The 22,793-nt window shown below is 44.1% G+C and overlaps 1 protein-coding gene across 1 annotated transcript; it reads right to left on the bottom strand.

Annotated features, from left to right (window-relative positions):
• Positions 1-1,763: 1,763 nt before the first annotated feature.
• CHMP4B (charged multivesicular body protein 4B) lies at positions 1,764-21,262 on the bottom strand. Its single transcript, XM_088480652.1, has 5 exons — positions 20,912-21,262; positions 11,635-11,812; positions 11,089-11,203; positions 3,884-4,010; positions 1,764-3,438 (listed from the first exon to the last, which is right to left on the bottom strand). Exons 1-5 carry the CDS (start codon positions 21,093-21,095, stop codon positions 3,374-3,376), a joined length of 669 nt encoding a protein of 222 aa, XP_088336778.1. The 5' UTR covers positions 21,096-21,262; the 3' UTR covers positions 1,764-3,373.
• Between the last annotated feature and the right edge of the window lie 1,531 nt (positions 21,263-22,793).

The following is a 22,793-nucleotide window of genomic DNA, read 5'->3' on the forward strand; positions in this document are numbered from 1 at the left end:
GAGTAGGGCAGTGGTTCTCAAACTCACCAACACATTTTACAAGATTCACATGTAGCGCTAATTATTTAACTTGTGATTCTGTGAGGACACCTGGAAAACATGCACTGTTTGGGGTCCAGAGGACAGTTTGACAACCTGTTGAGTAGGGTATGCTATTTTGTTCATCTATAAATTTGGATTAGCTGACTAATTTAAGTGGGCTTGATTTGTTCGTCATCTATTAACACTTTCCAAGCTGTTAAAACATTGGGGGTGTCATTTGAATATATAAACTACAACAGTTTTTTTTCTCGTTTTTTTGCATTTATATCACGAGCAAACTGTGTGTCTATGAACTACTACTTTGACTTCCGGGACTAGCAGAAACTGCATTTACATCATATATATGGCCATTTTTTCTGTGTGGTAACATTGTATATATTGTACTGTTTTGCAACTGAACTGAGTGCCAGACCTGTTTTTATTTGTGTTGAGTCCATAGTCATGTATAGCTTTTATATTAAAAACATGAAAGTCCCAAGGTATTTATAGAGGTCACAAAGGGGTGATGCAGTTGATATGCCGGCAGTCGAAATACCAACGCCGGAATTCCGTCCCCCGGCATAATGCCGACGCCTATAGCCCTGATGGACGTCAGGATATCAGCGTCGGAAGCCAGAATGTCCGGATGGCGGTAAGTATGCACGCTCAGCCAGGGATGGAAGCAGGTTAGGATTAGGCACCCAGGCACCCCCCCCCCCCCCCCCCAGTATGGTTAGGTATCATCAGGGGGGAGGTTAGGATTAGCCACCACTAAGGGAAAGTTATGGGGGGGAAAGGGGAGGTTTAGGCTATTTACCACCTCTAGTCAGGATCTTCACCATTCGGCCTTTCACTGTCGGTATTTGATTCAGCCGCGGGCATCTCATACAGATTCCACAAAGGGAATTTACAAGTCATGGCTCACCAGGGCTGAAAGATCTTGTAGTGTGCAGGGGAACTTAATCGCAAGCTGAAATGTGCCTCCATGAAGGCTGCAGTCGGCACACAAAGCATTGTATTGACTGGCTGCAGAACTTTCAGGTGACCATCATGGTGGATGATTGTTAAATTGTTCAGCTGGGAAACCCAATTCTGTATGTAGATAACACACTCACCATCTATGTGTAGTAAGGGTCTGTGTGCACTGGTACATGCTGCTAACTAGCTGTGCATTGTAACAAAATGCCCTCCTTCATTTTGTATAGCAAAAAAGATTATAAAACTTTAAGAACTTCATTGAAAACACTGTCAGCTCTATTGGACAATTCAATATCTATATTCCATTGCTAGAGCCTATCCAGGAGGCTCCATTCTAAATGTATAGAATTTTAAAGTTTAGGCCTGTACTGACTACTGTCCTGTTTATGCAAGGACTATTTAGCAATTTGCCATACCCTTCTCCCAGGCCGCTCCACCCAAGACTAACTTTTAAGGCTCAATTCTTTATCCATACGTTCATAGACCACAGGAAGCACTATATCCTAGTACTACTCTATTTGGATTAATATGCCGTTTTCTTTATCATGTACATTTGATACTGCTGCCCCACTTATTGATGTCACTGGATACTGGTTAGGTTTTTCTGGTTTCTTTTAATTGCATACTTAAAAGTAAAACAATTAAATTATGTAAAAAAACAAAAAAGTGATTCACAAAATAAATAAGAATTTGGCTAAGGGTAGACATATCCCATCTACTGCGATAGATCAGGCCACAACCTCCAATGAATAGGAGAAAACTAATTCACATTTTTAAATATTTTATTTTCTTTCATGAGTGAAAGCAAATGCAGTTTAAAATTAAATTGAAAATGTTCTAAACAAGGACATAGTATTGCAAAATACATTCACTCCATGTACAAAGCTAGATTTGTGCAGCCATTAACTTTATAGTTATGTCTATAGGTTACACTCACCTCTCCCAGGACAGTGTCTGCTCATCCTATGTTTTAGTCATTACAAGGATCTTCGTTAATCAAATTAAGGGCAATTGTTCCATAAAACAAAAGGAATATAAATGACTTAATACAAAGTGCTATTTCCCAATTAATATATTAAAAAAAAAAAAAAAAATTACAAACAAAACAATATCACTAGTGTGAAATGTTTTTTTTTTCTTATCTATTTTTAAATTCAGCTTGAAAATGAATGTAGCATTTTTTTTCTTCCTAAATTTACCCCTTCGCTGCCAGAAGATGCTGCAATGTTCTGCTAATTCCAGCAGAGAAGAGGAGTTTGGTGAATGAGGAAAAGCTCCCGGATGCTTGTAAGCAAGCTATTAAGAACGTTTAACCTAAAAGCCAGCGTTCGTGTAGTGTTTAATAAATATGCAAGGCTGGAAGATAAAATACAATTTTAACATTGAATCAATTTTTCTGAAAATTTGTTTGAGTGGACAGCGCGAGCTCTCAGAAGTGTATTGAGAAAACATATTGTAGAGTGCAGTTTCTGGATTGTGGTTAAGTTTACAACTACCTAGTGGCCTGCAACATGTACTATTTATCAGTGTGTATGTGTGTGTGTGTGTGTGTGTATATATATATATATATATATATATATATATATATAGCACAACATAATTACATGTAATGTTACAGTTTGATGTGTATACTTGAAAGCATATACAAATATAGCCACATAACATTGCCTGCACATTTACATATCTATGCCGATTCTGTTTCCATCTGTATTGAGGCATTTATTCTAGTTTGTAAAAGATAAATTTTAATCCCGTGATGCCCAGCACTGCAGCCTTCCATGACAGTATGACAGAAACAGAGGAAGTGTGCAGCACTAAGAGGGACAGGTGAACATAACACATGGAAACGCACAGTAATATCTGCAGTGTCCTCGCATAGAAATCTCCCCTACACAACCTAGAAACCTGTGCTCTGTATACTGCAGGTTACATTAGCATACAAGGCATCCATGTGAGAAACAGGAGAATGAACATTAGGATCTAGGGAAGTGATGTAGTCCAAGATTCAGAGCACAGGCATTTCAGGCCAAGCAGCTAGATGCAACAATAATCCAGGTTTCCTTGATGATCTGGCTGCCCGATATCATTTACCCAAACGCTGGGCTTGAAGATTTGACGCTGGAGTGAAAAAGGGGACAAGGGGAGGAAAATCATAACCATATGAAATTAGGCCAAAATGTGAGCCCAGTCATTCTCATTTGTTTTATCCAAATGCACATTCCAGGCTTTGGACAGAGAAAGAAAGAGTGGTGGAGAAAGAGAAAATTGTAGTTCTTTTCTGTACCCCCTCCCCCTTTCTTCCCACATATATGTACATCCAACTCCAACAGGTGATCAGTGTCTCCATCTGTGCACTTTAGACATCTGCAAAAATTTACACGCCAGCCCAGTTTTCCAGTTCTCTCATATCATCATCATCCTCTTCTTGCTTTTTCTTGACTGAAAGAGGAAAGAAAATGTTAGTGAAAATTTAGCACCTCTCCCTACTTTTAAATTTACTATTGACAAACATATATTAGCCATGCCCACTGCTTAGTATTTTACCCTTACTCCCTGTATTAGACACTACACTGCCAGGCTCAGTACGTTGGCGAGTCTTTCATTCGCTACTTTAACAAGACAAACTCAGATCTACCCTTCCAATACAACTACTAATGTGTCAACATTGCACATATAAAATATAATATGCAGCCCACGATAGCCATAAATACTGATGTATGCTAGCTGTCAGGAACTGGATTAGGCAACTGGCTTGCCATTAATATGTATTTGCATAAAGGGACAATAATTTTAAGTTTATTTACATGTATACTGTGAGAGATAGAAATCTGGTAAAACAAATTCCCCCTACAAAACACACACTTCTGAAATGTACCCTGTTTACCTGGCTTTGCGGGTAGAGAGGCTGCAGGCACATTGGGGAGTGGCACGGTTTCTGGCCCATGGACCTCCAGAAGATTCTTGTCTAGTTCCTCCTGTTCCAGCTCTTCCAACTCAGCCATCAATTCATCCTGGAGATACGGAAAAATGGTACATTACAGTGTAGTGCTTTTATTGTGGGCAAGAAGAGGAGTACACATCATAGTATCCCCGGAAACAAAAAGACATGGCTTATCATCTTTCCCCATCATGAAGCGGTATCCATGGCACATATACATAACTGAGGGCAAGCTTCCCCAACTCATCCAGATGTGAGATGCCCCCCCCCCCATCTAACCTGAATGAATCCCCAGATGATGGGTCTGCCACATAATATTATTGATGTTATATTCTGTGTGCATTATCGTAAATATGGTTCTGAAAATGTCTTTGTGTCTTTTACTTTCACCCATTCTTGTATTAAATATTTTTCTCACTTAAGAATGTCTTGTTCCCCCCTTTTTTTTTTACATATTCAATAAAAAATGTGATATGTGGTGGGGAGGGGGAGACCCACATGTGTATGGACTTTTCCATAAATGGCTATTACAGGTTTTTACTAACAATAATCCATAATCCTGCAACTGATACAGCTACACAAAGTAAGTGCTGCTGCAGGAGAAGTAAAGCAGGCAGTAAGGATAGTTGTATCAGAACTGTAGGAAATGAACTCCATTGAAATAAATATAAAATGAAAACAAATAAAACAGTTCACAAATGTTTGGCATGGGGAATATTATTTACTATCCTTTATTTGTATTGTGAAAACAAATTGCATAGCACTTTACAAAGAACATTTAATTATTCACATTTCTGTCCATTGGAGAGACCAGTCTAAATTTTCTACCACACATACAAGAGGATAATGAGTATGCTAGGGTTAGATTTGTCAGAAGCCAATTAACCTACCAGTGTGATTATGGAACATAGGATGAAATCTGAGCATTAAGAAGAAAGCCATGCAAACACTGGAAGAAAAACTTCACAGATCTAAGGCATGGCGTAGCAATGCCAGCCACTGTACCACTTTGCCACCAATTAAAAAAAAAAATTATTAGGTATTTTGCAGCAATGTAAAAACCGAGAAACTAATCACTCTTACTGGCATTATATTGCTCCAACTTGTACTACTCCCAGTAAATGGTGTAAAAAATAAAAATTGGGAGATGTAAAAGGTGTGTGATCCAGTTTATACTATAGTATAGAGCTGTGCTTGTATCTGTACTAATGAGTGCCCAGTACCGTGCAGGGTTATTCCAGGTACTCATCTGCTAACAAATTGGACATGACAAATGGCTGCTCACTACATTAGCTTGCTGGAGCATCGTGCTTACATAGCATTACAATGAGCTCTGACAAGTTAGTCTATATTCAGTATTTCACAAGTTACTGTAATCTTGATGCCTACAAGTATTGCGTTTAGTGTGGAATGGTTGATAATTAGAAGGACTAAGCACATACTCACTAAAAATAGTAATTGCTGCTTACATCAAAAGCCTTTAATCCTATTTTGCACAAATTGAACTAATCAAACATGAGATACAAGGCAGCAAAATGCCAGAAAATACGATTATAAAGGAAACGTGTAAAAGGTACTGTCGTTTTCTTTTCACATACTGTGGATGCAGATGTCTATTTTTATTCTGCAAGGTCTACTATAGCGAAGTAAAATATTACCAAAGACATAAGAAAACACACTGGACCTCAAAAGCATCATGCCCACAATCATTAGTACGACAAGCTGCTATGAAATGTTCTAGATACACAATTTAAGATGTTCCCGTTTACATTCTCATGTTATACTGTATGTATATGTAAACAAGTGTTTGCTAATGTTCAAATAAGCTGCTGTATTGAATACTGAGAAAGCCCTCTTAAAGGTACAATAACTGTTGTTCATACCTCCAAAAGTAAATATTTTTATTTTATCATTTTAGGAGCATAATAAAAATATGAGATACGGCAAGAACTTATCCTTGCTATCTCTATTTCTACGAAGTCCATAGGGTTCCACAGGATACCTTAGGGTATAGGCAGATGACGTCAGACATCGGGCACCACAAAGTTAAAGTTTTCAGCCTCCCAGGATGCACTGGGGTCCCCCTCCTATACCCCGCCCCCAAGCCAAGGCAAACCAGTTACATAATAAGCCATAGGCCGGAGTAGGAAAAAAAGAGAGAAGAAAGTCTGGAACACACAAGAATCACATTCTCACCAGAAGGAGACGGAAAAACCGGTGACCAGATCAAATCCCTTCTGCAGTACAGATGCGAAAGGGCGGGAGTCCTGTGGAACCCTATGGACTTCGTAGAAATAGAGATAACAAGGGTAAGTTCTTACCATATCTTATATTTTCTACTTCAGAGTCCATAGGGTATCCCCAGGATACCTTGGGGATGTCCCAAAGCAGTATCCTTTAAAAGTGGGGACGCTCCTGTGCTGAAAGGAGAATCCGCTGCGCGAAGGAAGCATCCTGAGAGGCGAAGGTATCGAATGCATAATACTTTACAAAAGGTATGGACAGAAGACCACGTGGCTGCCTTGCAAAGCTGAACAGCAGAGACACCACGTCGAGCTGCCCACGAAGGACCCACAGGCCTAGTGGAATGAGCCCTAAAAGAGGATTTAACAGGAAGGCCTTCATGAATATAAGCCTCAGAAATAGCCATGCAAATCCATACTGCCAAAGTTTTCTTAGTGGCAGGCCAACCCTTCTTACGGAAGCCAAAGAGGAGAAACAAGGAGTCCGACTTCCTAAATGAATTGGTACGGTCAACATAAATCATTAGAGCCCGTACCACATCTAAGGTGGCCTCACCAACTGAGAGGTCTGGAGAATTAAAGGCCGGCACTATGATTTCCTCGTTAATGTGGAAACTAGATACCACCTTCGGGAGAAAACTAGGGCGAGAGCGAAGCACCACCCTGTCCCCAAGAAAAATGAGAAAGGGAGGCCGACATATGAAAGCCCCCAATTCTGAAACCCTTCTAGCAGTTGTCTGACTGCACCTGCACGGGTTTTCCGTGCAGGACATGTCTTGCTTGCTGGAGAGCTTTGAATACTGCCCGAAGTTCCAAGATGATTATCGGAAGCGCAGATTCTGCTGGCGTCCAACTTCCCTGGAAGAAGTGCGGACCAGTCACCGCTCCCCAGCCTCGGAGACTGGCGTCCATTGTCAGAAGGACCCAGTCCACAATTCAAAAGGGGCGCCCCTTGTTCAGGTGAGCAGTGTGCAGCCACCAGGCCAGAGACAGACATACCTCCAGGGAAAGCACCATTGTCTGTGTCTTTATCCAATGGGGCAACCCATTCCATCTGGAGAGGATCAATTTCTGCAGAGGTTTGGAGTGAAACTGGGCGTACTCCACCATGTCGAACAGACACCATGGATCCCAGAAACCTCATCGCCGAATGAATAGACACCCGGCGACTCTGCAGGCAACTGCGTACTTTTGCCTGTAATGCAGAGATCTTTTCCTCAGTCACTAAGATCCTCTGTTGGTGAGAGTCCAACAGGACTCCGAGATGGAGCATCCTCTGTGAAGGAACCAGGTAGGACTTCCAGTTTACAAGCCAGCCATGAGTCTGCAACACAGAGACTGTCAGTTGCAGATGGCACTGAAGTATCTCTGGAGACCCTGCCAACAACAGGAGGTCGTCAAGATAGGCCAACAAGCGGACCCCCTGAATCCGCAAGTGGGCTGCCATGACTTAGGTAAACACTTGAGGCGCCGTGGCAAGACCAAAGGGCAGCACCTGAAACTGGAAGTGTTGGTCGACCACTGCAAACCTGAGGAAACGGTGTGCTGAAACAATGGGGATATGCAGGTAAGCGTCCTGAATATCTAGCGACACCATAAAATCCCCAGGCTCCATCGCTAAAATGATGGAATGCAGGGTCTCCTTCCAGAACAGAGGAACCCTCAAGAATTTGCTGAGGGATTTGAGGTTGAGGATTGGCGGTAAGACCCATTGGGTTTCTGTACCAGAAAAAGATTGGAGTAATACCCCGATCCCCTCTGGGACAACGGAACTGGCACTATAACTCCAGCCTGAAGCAGAGAGTGTAACACCTTCCGGAATTCCATGGCCTTATCTTGATCAGATTGATGGCCCGTGGTGAAAAATCGGCTGGGAGGCCTCCGTCGGAAGGAGAGGGCGTACCCCAGAGAGACCACTTCTCTTACCCAAGTGTCCATGGTGCTGAGACACCAGCAGTGGGCGAACTGCTGAAGCCGGCCTCCCACTTTGGGGTCCCCCAAAGAGAGGCCCGTCCTGTCAGGCGGAAGGCTTATCATCCGACTTGGGAGCAGGACGTCTTGTACTCCAAGCCTGCTTCTTAGGCTTGGCGGATTTCTTGGCCCCTGACTGTCTTGGAAAGGACTGTACTTTGGACTTACCCTGGGCCCTATAGGGCCGAAAGGACGAAGAACCCGACCCTGATGGGACTGTAGCCGATGGCAGACACGCAGACTTAGCTGCTGCCAGAGTGGCCACAATTTTGTCCAGATCAGGGCCAAACAGGACCTGTCCATTAAATGGCAAGCATTCCAAACCCTTTTTGGAATCCGCGTCCGCTTTCCAAGAGCGCAACCATAGGGTGCGGCGAGCCGCCACCGCTGCCGAGGAGATTCTGGAAGTGAGGAGACCTATATCCAAGGCTGCCTCATTATTGTACGTGGCTGAGTCTCTGAAATTACCCACTAACTCCACCTGCTCAGGTGAAGAGTCAGTATCCAGAGACGCCACCAAGCTATCAGCCCAATTGCTCCATGGCTCTGGCCACCCAGCACACGGCCATAGCCAGTCTGGAAGCCCCCCAGCAAGGGAATAAATGGATTTCAGGCATATTTCAACCTTGCGATCCGTAGCATCCTTTAAGGAGGACATGGGCAATGTAGCACTCCTCACTAGGCGTGTTACATGAGAATCCACTTGCGGAGGAGTTTCCCACTTGGAAAAATAATTATCCGCAAAGGGGTATGCAAAAGGCAAACGTTTTTGAGGCTGGTACCGTTTACCTGGACTTTTCCATGCCTCCTCTAAATGACCCACTAACTGACCAGATAGAGGAAATACAGTGGCATCTCCCTTAAAAAAGGCTTATTTGGATTTAGCCACGGGGGATCGTCATCCTCAATAACAAAGGCCGCACGGACTGCCTGTATAAGGCCAGGTATATAGACTTTAGACTTAGACTCCGCCTCCTTAGTACGGAGGGGCTCCTGGTCTGAAAAGTGAAAAATTTCACCGTCATCAGGCGACATATCATCCTCATCATACTGAGCCGTCTGAGACGCTAAAGGCCGCAATGATGACTCCCCCAGTAAAACGTCCAACAGGTGTTGCACCGTATTGGACAATGAATTCACCCACGCTGGCTCCTGCAATACCTGGGGGGGTGAAAGCAGGAGACAATGGGGTACCATCAACTGTCTGGGGAACCCCTGCATGGGTGACGACACAACCGACTGCTGTGATAACCCCATCTGGGGGAACACAAGGGGCGTCGCTAGCTGGCCCACAAGGGTTGTAAGTACCTTAGCAAAACAAACCCAGGGCGGTTCCTGCACAGGCGCAGTGACAGAAATCGGGCGTGATATAATATAAGTACACTTTAGCTGAAGAGGAAAAATCACGTTCACTCTCAGACATGATGAGTGTAACGGAGTGTATGTGACTCCCCTCACAGATAAATGCTTTTACAGTGAGGCAATGAACACCCTGCAACACCGCACCGCAAGGGCTTTAGCAGAGGAAGAACAGGGATAGCAAAATGGCTGACAGTCAGAAGTGAAAGTAAAGGCAGCAGCGCTAGCAGTAAGTCATACAATGCAGAAATAAATCTCTGCACTACCATCACTATGATCAACTACACAGACACAGAGCCTGGTAGGAAACAGTGCAGCATACTCTGACCTTAATCGCAGGAGAAGTATGCGGGGGGACCCGGACAGCAATGCCACCTGTAATCAGCGTCCAGCAGCGTTTGCACACTCTCTAGAAAACGGCCGCCGAGGAGCAGAGAGGAGGCGGGCCCAGGGGAGGAGCGCTGACACAGCCCGCCAGACCGCTTAGAGAGGCACTGTGCAGCGGGGGAGGCGCCGGCTGTGAGACAGGGAAGGCGCGCTGCCCTGGCATGCAATTAACCCCTGGGACGCCAGAGCTTTGGCGCTCAGCCGCGGCCCGCTGTCCCTGGTGGTCTAGTGGAAGCGCAGGTTAATACCTTGCTCCACGTGCAGCCAGTCCCCAGGGAGCCCCCTGCCTGGGACTTAGGACTGTATGTATCGGCGGGTACCCTCCACGGGACCCCGCTGCTTACCTGTCCCCTTGAATCCGGCCACAGTCCGGGTAATCTGTGGTCACTGCTAGCTGTGACCCCAGACACCCACCAGCATCCCTGGATCAGTACCGGCGTTCTGGTCCGGCGGGGTGGAGGAGCGACAGCATAGACGTCAGTACTGACTGTCTATGCTGTGCAGCTCATCATTAGCAGTCACAGCTGCCTAAAGAACTTCAGGGGCCATTACAGCCCCCGTCTGTTAAACGGTGATCCGACTCCAAGCCAGGCACCTACGAAACTGGTTTGCCTTGGCTTGGGGGCGGGGTATAGGAGGGGGACCCCAGTGCATCCTGGGAGGCTGAAAACTTTAACTCTGTGGTGCCCGATGTCTGACGTCATCTGCCTATACCCCAAGGTATCCTGTGGATACCCTATGGACCCTGAAGTAGAAATTATTATTTAAATTACCTACAAAATGGACTACCGCTGTGTTTCCATCACAATTTGTTACAAAACAAGCTATGATAACTAATTTGAATAGATGCAAAAATGTTATTAAGTAGTGTCGTTCTTCGAAATAGTGGAATGCAGGTAGATAGAAAAGCAGTCACTATAATCATAGGCTGTATAACATATTGCACTTTAACCAGTTTGGGGCAGATTAAATTAGCCATGAGGTTCTTACGAGTTATCTGGGCTGGAAAGCCTTGCCTGTTTATTGCTTGTGTCCTATAGTGGTGCAAGCAAAAACCAACCAAGATTTCCTACAATAGTTGTCTATTGTATGTCCTTTAATATGAATATGGATTTATTCTTAAGTGAGTGTCTGAAATTAGATTTCAAAAGCAAAAAGGTACACCCTGACAAATTCCATTCTGTTACTTACGTCATCAAACTCTTCCCCAAACCCGACAGGCTTGGAAATTGCATCTGAGATTTCCTGAGCCAACTCTTGCTGATCAGCAATGTCCTGCATTAGTTCGTCAACCTTATCAATATCCCTGTGGATACAAGAACATAGACAATGATAGATATCATAGGGAAATCTACCTGTCTTTCACTGTATGAAGTGACAGTTGTAAACCAGTTGGTAGATATTAGCTGCTGAAATGCTAGGTACATCTGTATCTGGGCTTATAAAGGTCTCTTAAAAAAATATTAAAAAGTGGCATTACACAAGGGTGCATTTATATACACTGGACAATGTAGAAGGAAAACTCACTAATGGAAGGTTAATTCAGTCATTATCTGTTTAAACTTACATTTTACTATTTAGCTATCAATTGCACCATATTGTTGCTCAACTTCAGGCTGAAGTCATGTTTGCTGAAAGGGTCAGTTTGTGCAGAAAAAGCCTTGTACGGCTTTGCAGAAGAAAACAGAGGCCCAGAAAAACAAAATACAACATTCGTTACATCAGACCATTACTTACATGTTGTCATGAGCGGCTTTCATGGCTTTAGCTGCAAAGCCCATGTTCTTGAGAACCTCTGTGTTTGTATTGGCATTTTCCAAGGCTTCCCTCTGGAATTCAATAGTAGATAATGTCCCATCAATCTGTGCCAACTGCTTCTCGTACCGCTTCTTACGTTTAAGTGCCTGAAGAGCAGCTATGGACAGAATACACAGAACAATTTAATTGCAAAAATAATAATAAAAAAAAAAATCTCACATCATACACTACAAAAAATTCACACATTCAGCCTTCAGGCATAAAAACTGTATTGCAACTCGTATAGAGGTTCAAAAACTCGGTTCTCAAGGTACCCTAACAGTCCAGGTTTTTGAGGATAAAAGGTGACTTAATTAGTGCCTCAGTCATTTTGATTTAATTACCTGTACTTAACCGTGGATATCTCTAAAACCTGGACTGTTAGGGTGCCTTGAGGGCCGCGTTTGGGAACCGCTGACCTAGTACATTAGAATGTATATGCATGTCATAATTTATATTATTGAAGACCTGTTAAGAGCACAGATTGTGACTGCCTCACGTGTGTGTGTGTGTGTGGGAGGAAACCAGGACGCCTCGCGGGAACCCACAAAAATACAAAGACAACAATCAAAAGCTGAACTCTGGACGCCTGTTAAGCTGGGTACACACTAGAAGATATATTGTGCTGACTGTATAGTGTGTATGCCCGACTGCGCGAGCAAGGCTGCACAGGAGATGGGACGATGCAATGAATGACGCCATGCTGTTACATGCAGTATGGAATTATAAATCGCACACCAGGTCGTGCAGTGTACACACCTGGTGCTATATATCATTACGTCGCTGGGTACACACATTGTATAGTGTGTGCCCAGCTTTAGTAACACGATTTGAGATGCTAGGAAAACACCTAAAATCCCAACAGGCACTAATCCAAAATTATTGCCTCATTCATTCTAAAGCTGCACTTCCATCAAGGACAACATCTACTATGCTCACTTACAGTATTAGAAGTAACTTAAGGAGCCCATGCACCTAGCCATTATCGTGGCAATTCTGTTCTGCCGACGGCAGGGTTTGGTAATAGAGGGATATTCAACATGTTGAAAAATCTCGATTCACCGATCCAGACCCGAAAAAGCTCGGCATCGGGGGCTCAGGAATATTTTACATGTTGAATTTCCCCAAACAGTCAACGGATCGTGGATCATCGATGACTGCTGATCTGGAACTTACATGTATGGAACCAATTACTTGCGCTGTTACATAACCATCTTATCAGTCGTAAAATAAGTTGATAGTAATACACTACCAATGCTTCTACACTAAAAAATAAAAAAAAAATATGTATACACTTTAAATTTGCACTAAGAATGCAGGATATATACAAACCCATCTTTGCCAGTCAAAAAAATAAAATAAAATGCCCTAAAGTTCATAAGAGTGTTTGCCTCTAACTTGATAAAACAAAGTAAGGGGTTGGAACTGCGCAACACACACACACATATAATTAGTGTAATGCTGTCCCGTCTCCTCAATGCGCGAGTCCGACAGCTCCCATTGCGATGGAGATGGGACAGGCTTAGGAGAGGAGGTCTGGCCACCGGGGTAAGTATGGGAGGGAGTCAGAACGCAGCAGAGATCTATATTTTATTTAGAGAGAGATTTTATTATGTAACGTTAATTCTGCATGTAGACATACACTGAAGTGCCAAAAGTTATGGGATAGACAGCAAGGAGTATATTTACTAAAGTGTGGGTTTTTAGAAGTGGAGATGTTGCCCATAGCAACCAATCAGATTCTAGCCATTATATTCTTGAAGATGCTAGATAAATTAGAATCTGATTGGTTGCTATGGGCAACATCGCTGCATCTAAAAACCAGCACTACAGTAAATATACCCCCTAGTATCATGTAGGACCCCCTCTAGCCCAGCGAAGTGCAGCAACTCAATGTGGCATCAATTCCACAACTGGGCGAAAGACCTCAGGAGAGATGTTGACCCATGCTGTCTGGATAATTTCCCACAGCTCCGTGATATTCGTATGTGCAGGATCTTAGGTGTGAACGGACCTCTCCACCACGTCCCACGAAGGCTGCAAATGGTCATCAAGTAATGCAATGTAGCGGTTACCAGTCAATGACGTGTTCAGGTGGACCAACGGACCCAACCCATGCCATGTGAACACACCCCACACTATTCTGGAACCACCACCAGCCACCATGGTGCCTTGCTGACAACTTGGGTCCATGGCCTCATGGGGTCTACGCCACATTTGTACTCTACCATTAGCCTGAAACTACTGTTGCCAGTCCACAAGGGTCCAGTTAGCAAAGTCGCGAGCCCAAGGTGAGGCGCTGTGTCCGATGTCGTAGTGTTAATCCCGTTACTCTGGAGGGTCTTCTGCCTCCATATTCCATGGAAGCTTAAAAATGCTGCTCTGGCCTGCTGGATATGCATCTCGTGCCTCCTGCATTGAATGTGGATGTGTTTTGAACAAGTGTCACTTATCTGTTACCACGGACAATTCTGGCTGGACACCGCTAATCAAGATCATTAAGCAATAATGGTCGGCCACTGTGCTGTCCACGGTGGATGGTAATTTCTTCAATGAGGAATTCCTGGTACAGGTTTAGTCTCCTATATCCGAAATGCTCGGGACCAGGAGCATTTCGGATTTTGGATAATTTTGGTTTTCAGACTACCTTGCGGGAGGGGGGTTCGGGAGATGTCACAGGAGGCCTGGCGTGTGCAGCAGAGGGGTCCGGCAGGTGTCACAGGAGGCCTGGCGTGTGCTGCTGGGGTGTTCGGTGAGTGTCGCAAGGGATTCATCGGGTGGAGTCCGGCAGGTATCATGTGAGACCCGGCATGTGCGGCGGGGCTTGGGTCCTGCGGGTGTCACTGGGGGGCAGGCGGGTGTAGCAATAGGGTCCGTGAGGTGCTGCGGAGGAGTCCGGTGGGTATCACAAAGTGCCTTGCGTGCGCTGCAGTGGGGGGGAGCGCGGCATATAGACCACACCCACGCCGCTAATGATTGGTCATTGATCTGTGAAGTCATGACGCCAGGTCACGTCATGACGTCACCGCTGCCACAAAATACTTTCGTTTTTTGGAATATTTTGGATAATAGAATCACGGATATGGGAGACTCAACCTGTACACATGTGACTGCATAGATCGAGGAATGTTGAATTTCCACACAACTTCGGAAATCATCCCCGGTTTAAACCCCAATAATTCACAGTGCCTTACCATGAGCAGTCTAGTCGGTGTTCAAACTGACTCACGAGATGTCAGATTACAACTGATGCCAAGACGTCATAGTACGGTGACTCCACCTACCATTACCCGTACAACTGCTATCCCATGACTTTTGGTTCTTCAGTGTATATAAGCAATGTTAATAAAATGCTTTTGTATGGAAAATGTAAAGCATGATCAAACATGACAATGATAAACAATAAAACAAAGAAGCAGCTTCTATAAACCAGGATGTGATGTCGTTAACAGTCGATAGGATATAAAATATAGTCTTTGTCAAGTTTCATAGGGAGTTTTCCTCAATGTATGATTGCCAAGCCTTGAGTAAAGTTTAAAAACACAATCAAGGCGCATGTACATTAAGTCCGCCATGCACACACACAATGCCAATGAGAAGCAGAAGAGCGGGCAGTTGGGAGAAAGAGGTTGACTGAAGAGGGATGAATATAGTGAGATGAGGCAAGAGACAAAGGGGTCAAAATCCTATTAGTCGCGATGATCTCGCCGATCCAAGTCATCGCGTCAGTGACTTTACGGCAGCCCGGACTCGCCAGATTTGCTCGCAGCCCTGTAGGGCAGCGAACAAAGTTTATTGAATTCAGGGTTGATTCCGGCTGTGAAGGGTGCGATGTGCCGGTCCGTTGCCGGCGTTTTAACACCATTGTAACGGCACATCGCACCCTTCGCACGGAATAAGATTGACCCCAAAGTAGTGGCAGAGAAAAAAAAGAGGAATAGAAGAAAATGGATAAAGAGTGGAAGTGTATCAGGGAGAGCAATAGATAAGATGGGCAAAGACTGAGTAAGAGGGGGAGATAGAGGAGAAGAAGGGGGCCGGACACTGAAGAGACAACCCAGTCTGCATCGTAGATGACAGCTAGCTGAAACAAAATTAAGTTAAATTGCTAACTCTTCGACAGTCACATGATTGATGCACATAAAGACTGAGTATTAACAAAACCAGCGCCACAAACTTACAAGAACAGGAATGTGTCTATCACTGTGGTGGACAGACAGCTGTGGTTAACAGGAAATATTGACAAAGAATAGGTATGAATGTTCACATGATGAGACAACCAAAGTAACATTTATTAAAACACTTTTACCTCTTTACAGTTCAGTTACATTATGTTTAGAGATCTATAGTCTTAAGTGAATAATCAATAAACAGAATAATGAATATAGAAGAGGTCGAGGAGGCAGATCAGCAAGCTCTACTAAATTGGGCAATAAGAATTACATTTCCACAAGAGCACTGAACACACAGTTTCCTTACACTGACTTTCCCAATGGTACACACAGAAGGCAACAGTAAGAAGTTCACGGCTTTCCACTGGGGGCGATTCAAATCAGCGTGCTGTTACTAGTGCCGGAAAGGAGATCCCAGAGCTTTTCAATTCAGCGCGCTGTTAAGTCCGACTAAAGCCACTTAAGTCGGAGTATGACAAATAGAAGGATTAAAATTAGGTGTTTAGGCGCGCTAGCCGGCATTCTCTGACTAAAGTGCTGGCCCGCGAGGCTGTTAGTAACGTGCTGAGACGGTAAACAGCCTCGCGGCCAGCACTATAGTTGGATTTCTGCTCGCACCCTCAGTAGCGTGCGGGAAGAAATCCTATACTCGGGCTAACAGAGCAGTGAATTGAATAGCTCTAGGGACTCCTTCCCGGGGCTATTCAGCATTGCTCTGAACTGAATCACCCCCACTGATCCCTATGGTAAAAGTTTTCTATTTACAAGTTTTTCAGTTCAAATAATTTTGTTGTGGTACATAATCCGCAGTTCAGGTGTGCCACAAGGATACCTAAACTGTCCATTTTTCTGTATATGTTCAGTTAGGAATACTGGGTAAGAAAAGTGATCATATCAATGAGCCCTTACTGTAGATCACATCATTTTTTTCCAGACTGGCCTTATTCAGCTCATCTAGCGCTTACAATGCATGATAGCTATGATGTGTGGCTGGCTCCATCCCAAAGAGCCCGAGGTATGTGCATAGACAAAGAGGTGGGGGTGGGGGGGGGGGTGGAATATATAATTTTTTTTATACAAATGTAGTGACACATGGGGGGGGGGGGGAGGACACTAAACTGGGGACCTATTGTCCTTTGGGGTGAGGGTGGGGGGCTCATATTGCTGGGGATCTTTTGACACTGGGGAGCGCCATTTTTGATTAGGAGTTGGGAAGTGAAATTACAATGAAGGCCTATGGACACGGGGGTTGGGGGGGATGCAAAACATCCCCTACGTATTTATTTTTAAATATTTGAATATATTTTTCAAAACACTAACCATTTAAAAAAAAACTAAAAAAAGAATTTGTGCAATTTTGCTGAAAATTAGTTAAGTAGTTAAATAGGAACTACGGTTATGAGAAAGTAAAGTTGAGTACACACAATACAATATGTGTACCCAGCGATAAGACGGGTGACCCCCGCTGGACGGGCCGATATATCGGAGCGCCGGTACACATTCGACCTCCTGGCGCCCGACTGCCCAATATGTCGGCCCCTTCCGCATCCCACTGCATGGGGGTCGTCAGTCTCATTGTCAGGTTGAGCTGCATGTAGGGACGACCGTATGATGCGGCTGTTCACGAAACAGGACCGCACAACAGCTGACATAGTGGGTACACACTAGTCGATTTTGACGATATGTTGTTCCGATCCGTGGGATTCGGGGATATCGTCTGAGAAATCGACTAGTGTGTACCAGGCATAAGGCATGAATGACAAAAAAAAATAAAATAAATTGGCACAGTAATCTCTAGAAACAGACTTACATAAACATAGTGTAGACAGCCTTTACTTGTAAGCGTTTCAATAAACCCACATGACATGTTAAAAGCCGATTGTGACACAAAACATAACCACATTTATAGAGTAAGGCTGCATTTCCTACTTGACAGAGTTATTAGAACCCCCGTCACTGTAGAACTAAACCTAATGTTGCAGCCTCTCACTAAATCTCTGCTGCACTTGTCAAATGACATGACTTATTGTACCAACAGCACAGTTTTATTTCTGTACTCTCGCAGGCTGCTACACGCCTAACTACTGGCCTAACAACGGCCCACCTCCTCCCTGTCTACATACAGATCTAATGTTACTGCCAATACAACCACCTCCCCACCTGAGACACCAAGGGCAGATCAATACAAAAAGAGTATAGCACAGGACTTCAAGGAACTTTGTGGATGGGAATAAACATTTGCATGGACGGTGTAATGGTTAGCATTACTGCCTCACAGCATTGAGGTTGTGTGTTCGATTCCCACCATGGCACTGTGTGGAGTTTGTATATTCTCCCCATGTTTGCGTGGGTTTCCTCCCAAAATCCCAAAATATACTGGTAGGTTAATCAGCTACGATAAAAAAATGAATCTAACTATGTGTGTACATGTGGTAGGGAATATAGAGGGAATATAGCCATTCCCTGCTCCACTGGGGCAGGGAATGGCTAAATGTTCTCTGTAAAGTGCTTCAGAATATGTGCGAACTATATAAATAACTGGTAAAAATAATACAATTTTATTAGAGAAGTACACCGATATGGATATAAGTATGCCCCTCACAAACAGAAAAATAAACAAACAGTTATAACTCCATTTACCGAAAGATAACCCTTGGTAACTCAAGGGGAGATATTTGTCTGCTTACAAATATCTTACAAGTATAAATACCTAGTATTTCTCCTCCAGCAGAATGAGTGGACGCATTTATTGCTTGTGACTTTAAACTTATTTTGGACATCTGTCATTATCTTAATTCACTACTGCGTAAAGGTGCCCATACATCTGACAGGTTTTTCCGCGATCCTAAGACGCGATCGGAAATGCAGATCTGCCGGGTGGAAACGCCAGCCGGCCAACGGATCGCTGAAATATTACATGTTAAATGTCCCCGATTTGACGATCGCGATCATTTTTTGATCGCGATCTTCAAATTGGGAAAATCCAACATGTTGGGATTTCTGTGATCCCGAGTTGCAGCATCGCGGGAATCCATCGCTGATGGATGGGGCCCATTAGTTACATTAATTCACTAATAAATGCACACATATTTGTCTCAATAGAGCATGCAGCCTCATCTGTGCATGCAGTAATTTACCTCCCACACTTCGCTCATCAGAAGGTAAATCTCTGTTCAAACTCACATTACACATATTACAGAAAACAATAGAGGATTTCTGTTTAAAGTCTATGGGCAGAATTCAATTCTTTATAGCCGCTATCGCGCCCGACGGAGCTATTCAATTCTTGCTCCTGTCGGGCACGATGAGCTGCCAGCGCTACATTTCAGCTCGCAGCCCCTGGGGGATGAGAGCTGAAATGTGCGAAAAGTGACATGTTTGGGCGCCCAAACATCACTTTTCGCGATCGCGCCCATCACTTTGGTCGGGTTTAGCTGCTTTACGCGGCTAAACCCGACCTCTATGGGTGCGATCAGCACGAAAATCTTGGACAATTATATAGCGGCCCGCGATCTCCTGTCACTTTAGACGGGAGATGCGGGCCGCGAATACAATTGAATTCCGCCCTATGAAAGAGCTTGTACTCTCTTAAGGCTAAACTAATTGCTTTCATAAAAAAGGGGGTGAGGGTGGGGGGTGAAGACCTATAGTGCTAGAGTTTACCTACTCTGGACGATAAGGTGTTTTATAAACATTTTATGATACACCAAGTAAACAGGATTTATGGTCTCATAAACAAACCCTGTAGCCAAGTAGTATCTTACTACAGCATTCTTTCCGAAAGCAGGTCACAGGCACAAGCTAAGCCCTTCCCACTCTGTTTGTTGTAGAGAATTAACCACAGTGTTGTTATTTCATTGTATTACTAGTTAAGTTTTATATTCCATGTCCAACTCGGCACGCTCCACCTGTTGCAGAACTACAAATTCCAGCCTACTATTGGCCTAAAAACCTATACAACCTCAACATTAAAGATACTATCATCGCCATTAAAATACAGTATGCTACCTCTATTGCTCTGGATTCAAGTCTTATGATCTAAAACAAAAGTTGTTCATTTGTCACCCTTTGAAACTGTTCACTGCACTGAAAGTTTTTTTTTATTATTTAGCAAAGAAACACATCTGAAATACAAAGTGCTGTCTTCCTTGTTAATAAATATACATATTACGTCATATGATGTCCACCTCCGATGAAACAGCAATAAAATAAATAAAATGACATAGCCTGACAATTTTATTAAACTCTGCAATTCCACCCACTAATTTTAACAAACATACAGTACACCCTAAGTTACTCAGGAGTTGTGTTATTCACAGCACTGAGGTCTTGGGTTCGATTCTCACCACGGCCCTTTGTGGAGTTTGTATACTCTCAATCCAAAAATATACTGTAAGGGTAATTGGCCCCTGACAAAAAAATTAATCAAGTGAATCTAGTGTGAGTGTGTACATTGATAGGCAATAGATTGCAAGCTCCACTGGGGCAGGGCCCAATGTGAATGGCCAAAAATTCTCCGTAAAGCAATACAGAGTATATGTACGCTATATAAACAAATGGTAATAAATAATAACAAGTGAAATAAATGGTACACTTTGCAGACTGTCCTGTCAATAGCAGTACTTCTCTGCCTGGTATTTCCAGTATCCATTATCCCCAGGGTGTCTGTACTCTGTCACACGGAGACTAAACTCCATTTATCTCTCTGTTACAGCAATGTTTATTGTATTTCACTATTACGCAAAAGCCTGCCCAGAGTAGACACAGCTCTTCTCACCACATGGATAACAACGATCTACTCTAGTTCTCCTATTTGCACTAACCTAGGCTAAAATTACATAACCTTAAAGACAAACCAACTTTAACATTAATTCGGCTCCTATCTCCTACCTAGAGTCCCTATCATTAGGGGGGGTAACAGGTGTGGCACCTAATGTCACAGTAACCTGTCCTCACATCTGCCTCTACCGGGTAAGGGGGGGCACCCGCTGTCGGTGCCAGAGCTGTAATGACCGGTGCATGGACATGGCCTGCCCCCGCCTCACCTCGCTTGTTCTTAGTGCCGTGCTTCCTGGCCGTGGACAGCTCCTGCTCGATCTTCTTCTCCAGGAACTCCTGCTTCTTGGTCAGCATCTCCTCTGTGTCCCGAAGTTTCTGGATGGCCTCCTGGGGGCTCGGGCCTTTGCCGCCCTTACCCCCGGTACCGAATAGCTTTCCAAACACCGACATTCCCCCGGTGCGAGGCCGATAGTCTGCTGGGCCTGGTCTCCGTGTGCGCAGGGCCTGGCGAGCTTCTCCTGCTGCTGACTCCTAGCGCCGGCGTCGCTTCCTCACAGGGACAACAACCAGAACCAGCCCCGGCCAGCCAAGCAGCCACGTATTGACGTCATGCGTCACGCGCTCACCTCACCCGACCGGAAAGGGGTCGGGGCACAGCGCCTCTCTCTGAGTCACCGGCGGCCATCTTACCTTCGGGCACACCTGCACAAACAGAAAACTGTAACATGATAACGGCATTTACCATTATGCGACCTAGCACCAGCACTGATAATGCTCCATCACCAGTGGCCGTCTATCTACCAATATAGTTCCACCTTCATGATAATGATATGCTTTGTGTTACATATTATATTAGTATAAATACATTATAGTTTGAAGGCTCTCGTTGAACAACTCCCTGTGATTGCATAACATTCAGGAATTACTCATGAAATATTTTGTAAAGAGGTTTACTAGCTTCAAATATGGCCGCCGATACCTGGGCCAACCGACCTCGCATCACTAATACATAGCGGAGAGGCGCAGGTCACTCGTGGTTTGTGACGTCGTCCAGGATGAGGAGAGTCTGACTGACAGCCAATGTAACGCGCATGCGTGCGTCATGCAGGGTGTGTGTCTGTGCAGTGCAGTGACTGGCTGTGATAGAGGTGCACATGATGGAAGCAGTGTATCAGTCAGTGTCATGTGTGTATGAAGTCATACTGCTGCATTTACATACTACATTTTACCAAATAAGGGACCACGTGACTGAAACTAGTTTGCAGGCTCATTATTATTACTAATGGCCATTGTTAACATTTGCAGATTTATATGTTACATTGGGGCAGATGTATGAAGCTCTGGAAAGTGATAAAGTGGAAAATGATAAACGACCTACCAATCAGCTCCTAACTGTCATGTTACAGGCTGTGTTTGAAAAATTACAGTTGGGAGCTGATTGGTTGGTCGTTTAGCACTCTGCACTTTATCACTTCCCAGAGCTTCATACATCTGCCCCATTGTCAGGAATTTATAAGATAATAGAGATAACATTTGAATGGAAAGATTTTTTTGTCTAAGTGGGGCATAACAGCACAAACTATGGAGGTGGGCTAATGTCTCCTGAAGAGTGGAGAACTGGACAAGTTTTTCACAGCAACCAATCAGCTTGCAGCTAGCATTTATCAAGTACAATCAATAAAATAATAGGAGCTGATTGGTTGCTATGAGCAACATCTCCACTCTTTAGGAGGCTTGATACATCTCTCCCTATGGGTCATGATGTCCAACCTACAGCTAAGTACATGTAAGATATGTAAAGCCCCAGCTTGATTTTCCCTCTTAAGTAGGGATGGACATCGGAAGCCTGACATCGAATGGTTGCTGGGCTACTGACATCAAATCAAGTGGCTATTAGCCATTGCATCAAAACCATTCAAAGGTATAACATTTGGTCAGAAGTACTTTGAGCTTTGCGCATGGGCACAAAAAATTAGCTGCAGATAGCACTTCCGGGTGTCTGCAGCTGCGTTCAAGCTATCAGTCATCGGAAAGGAGCATCTGATGGCTGTCAACCATCAAGAACCCGCAATTCGATAGAAAAATCACTTCAATAGTATCGGGAACATCGATGGTTGCTAACCATCAGCTTTCAATGTCCATCTCTAC

Source organism: Taudactylus pleione, unplaced genomic scaffold (assembly GCF_031769625.1).
Source record: "Taudactylus pleione unplaced genomic scaffold, aTauple2 ptg000256l, whole genome shotgun sequence".
Lineage (NCBI taxonomy): Eukaryota > Metazoa > Chordata > Amphibia > Anura > Myobatrachidae > Taudactylus > Taudactylus pleione.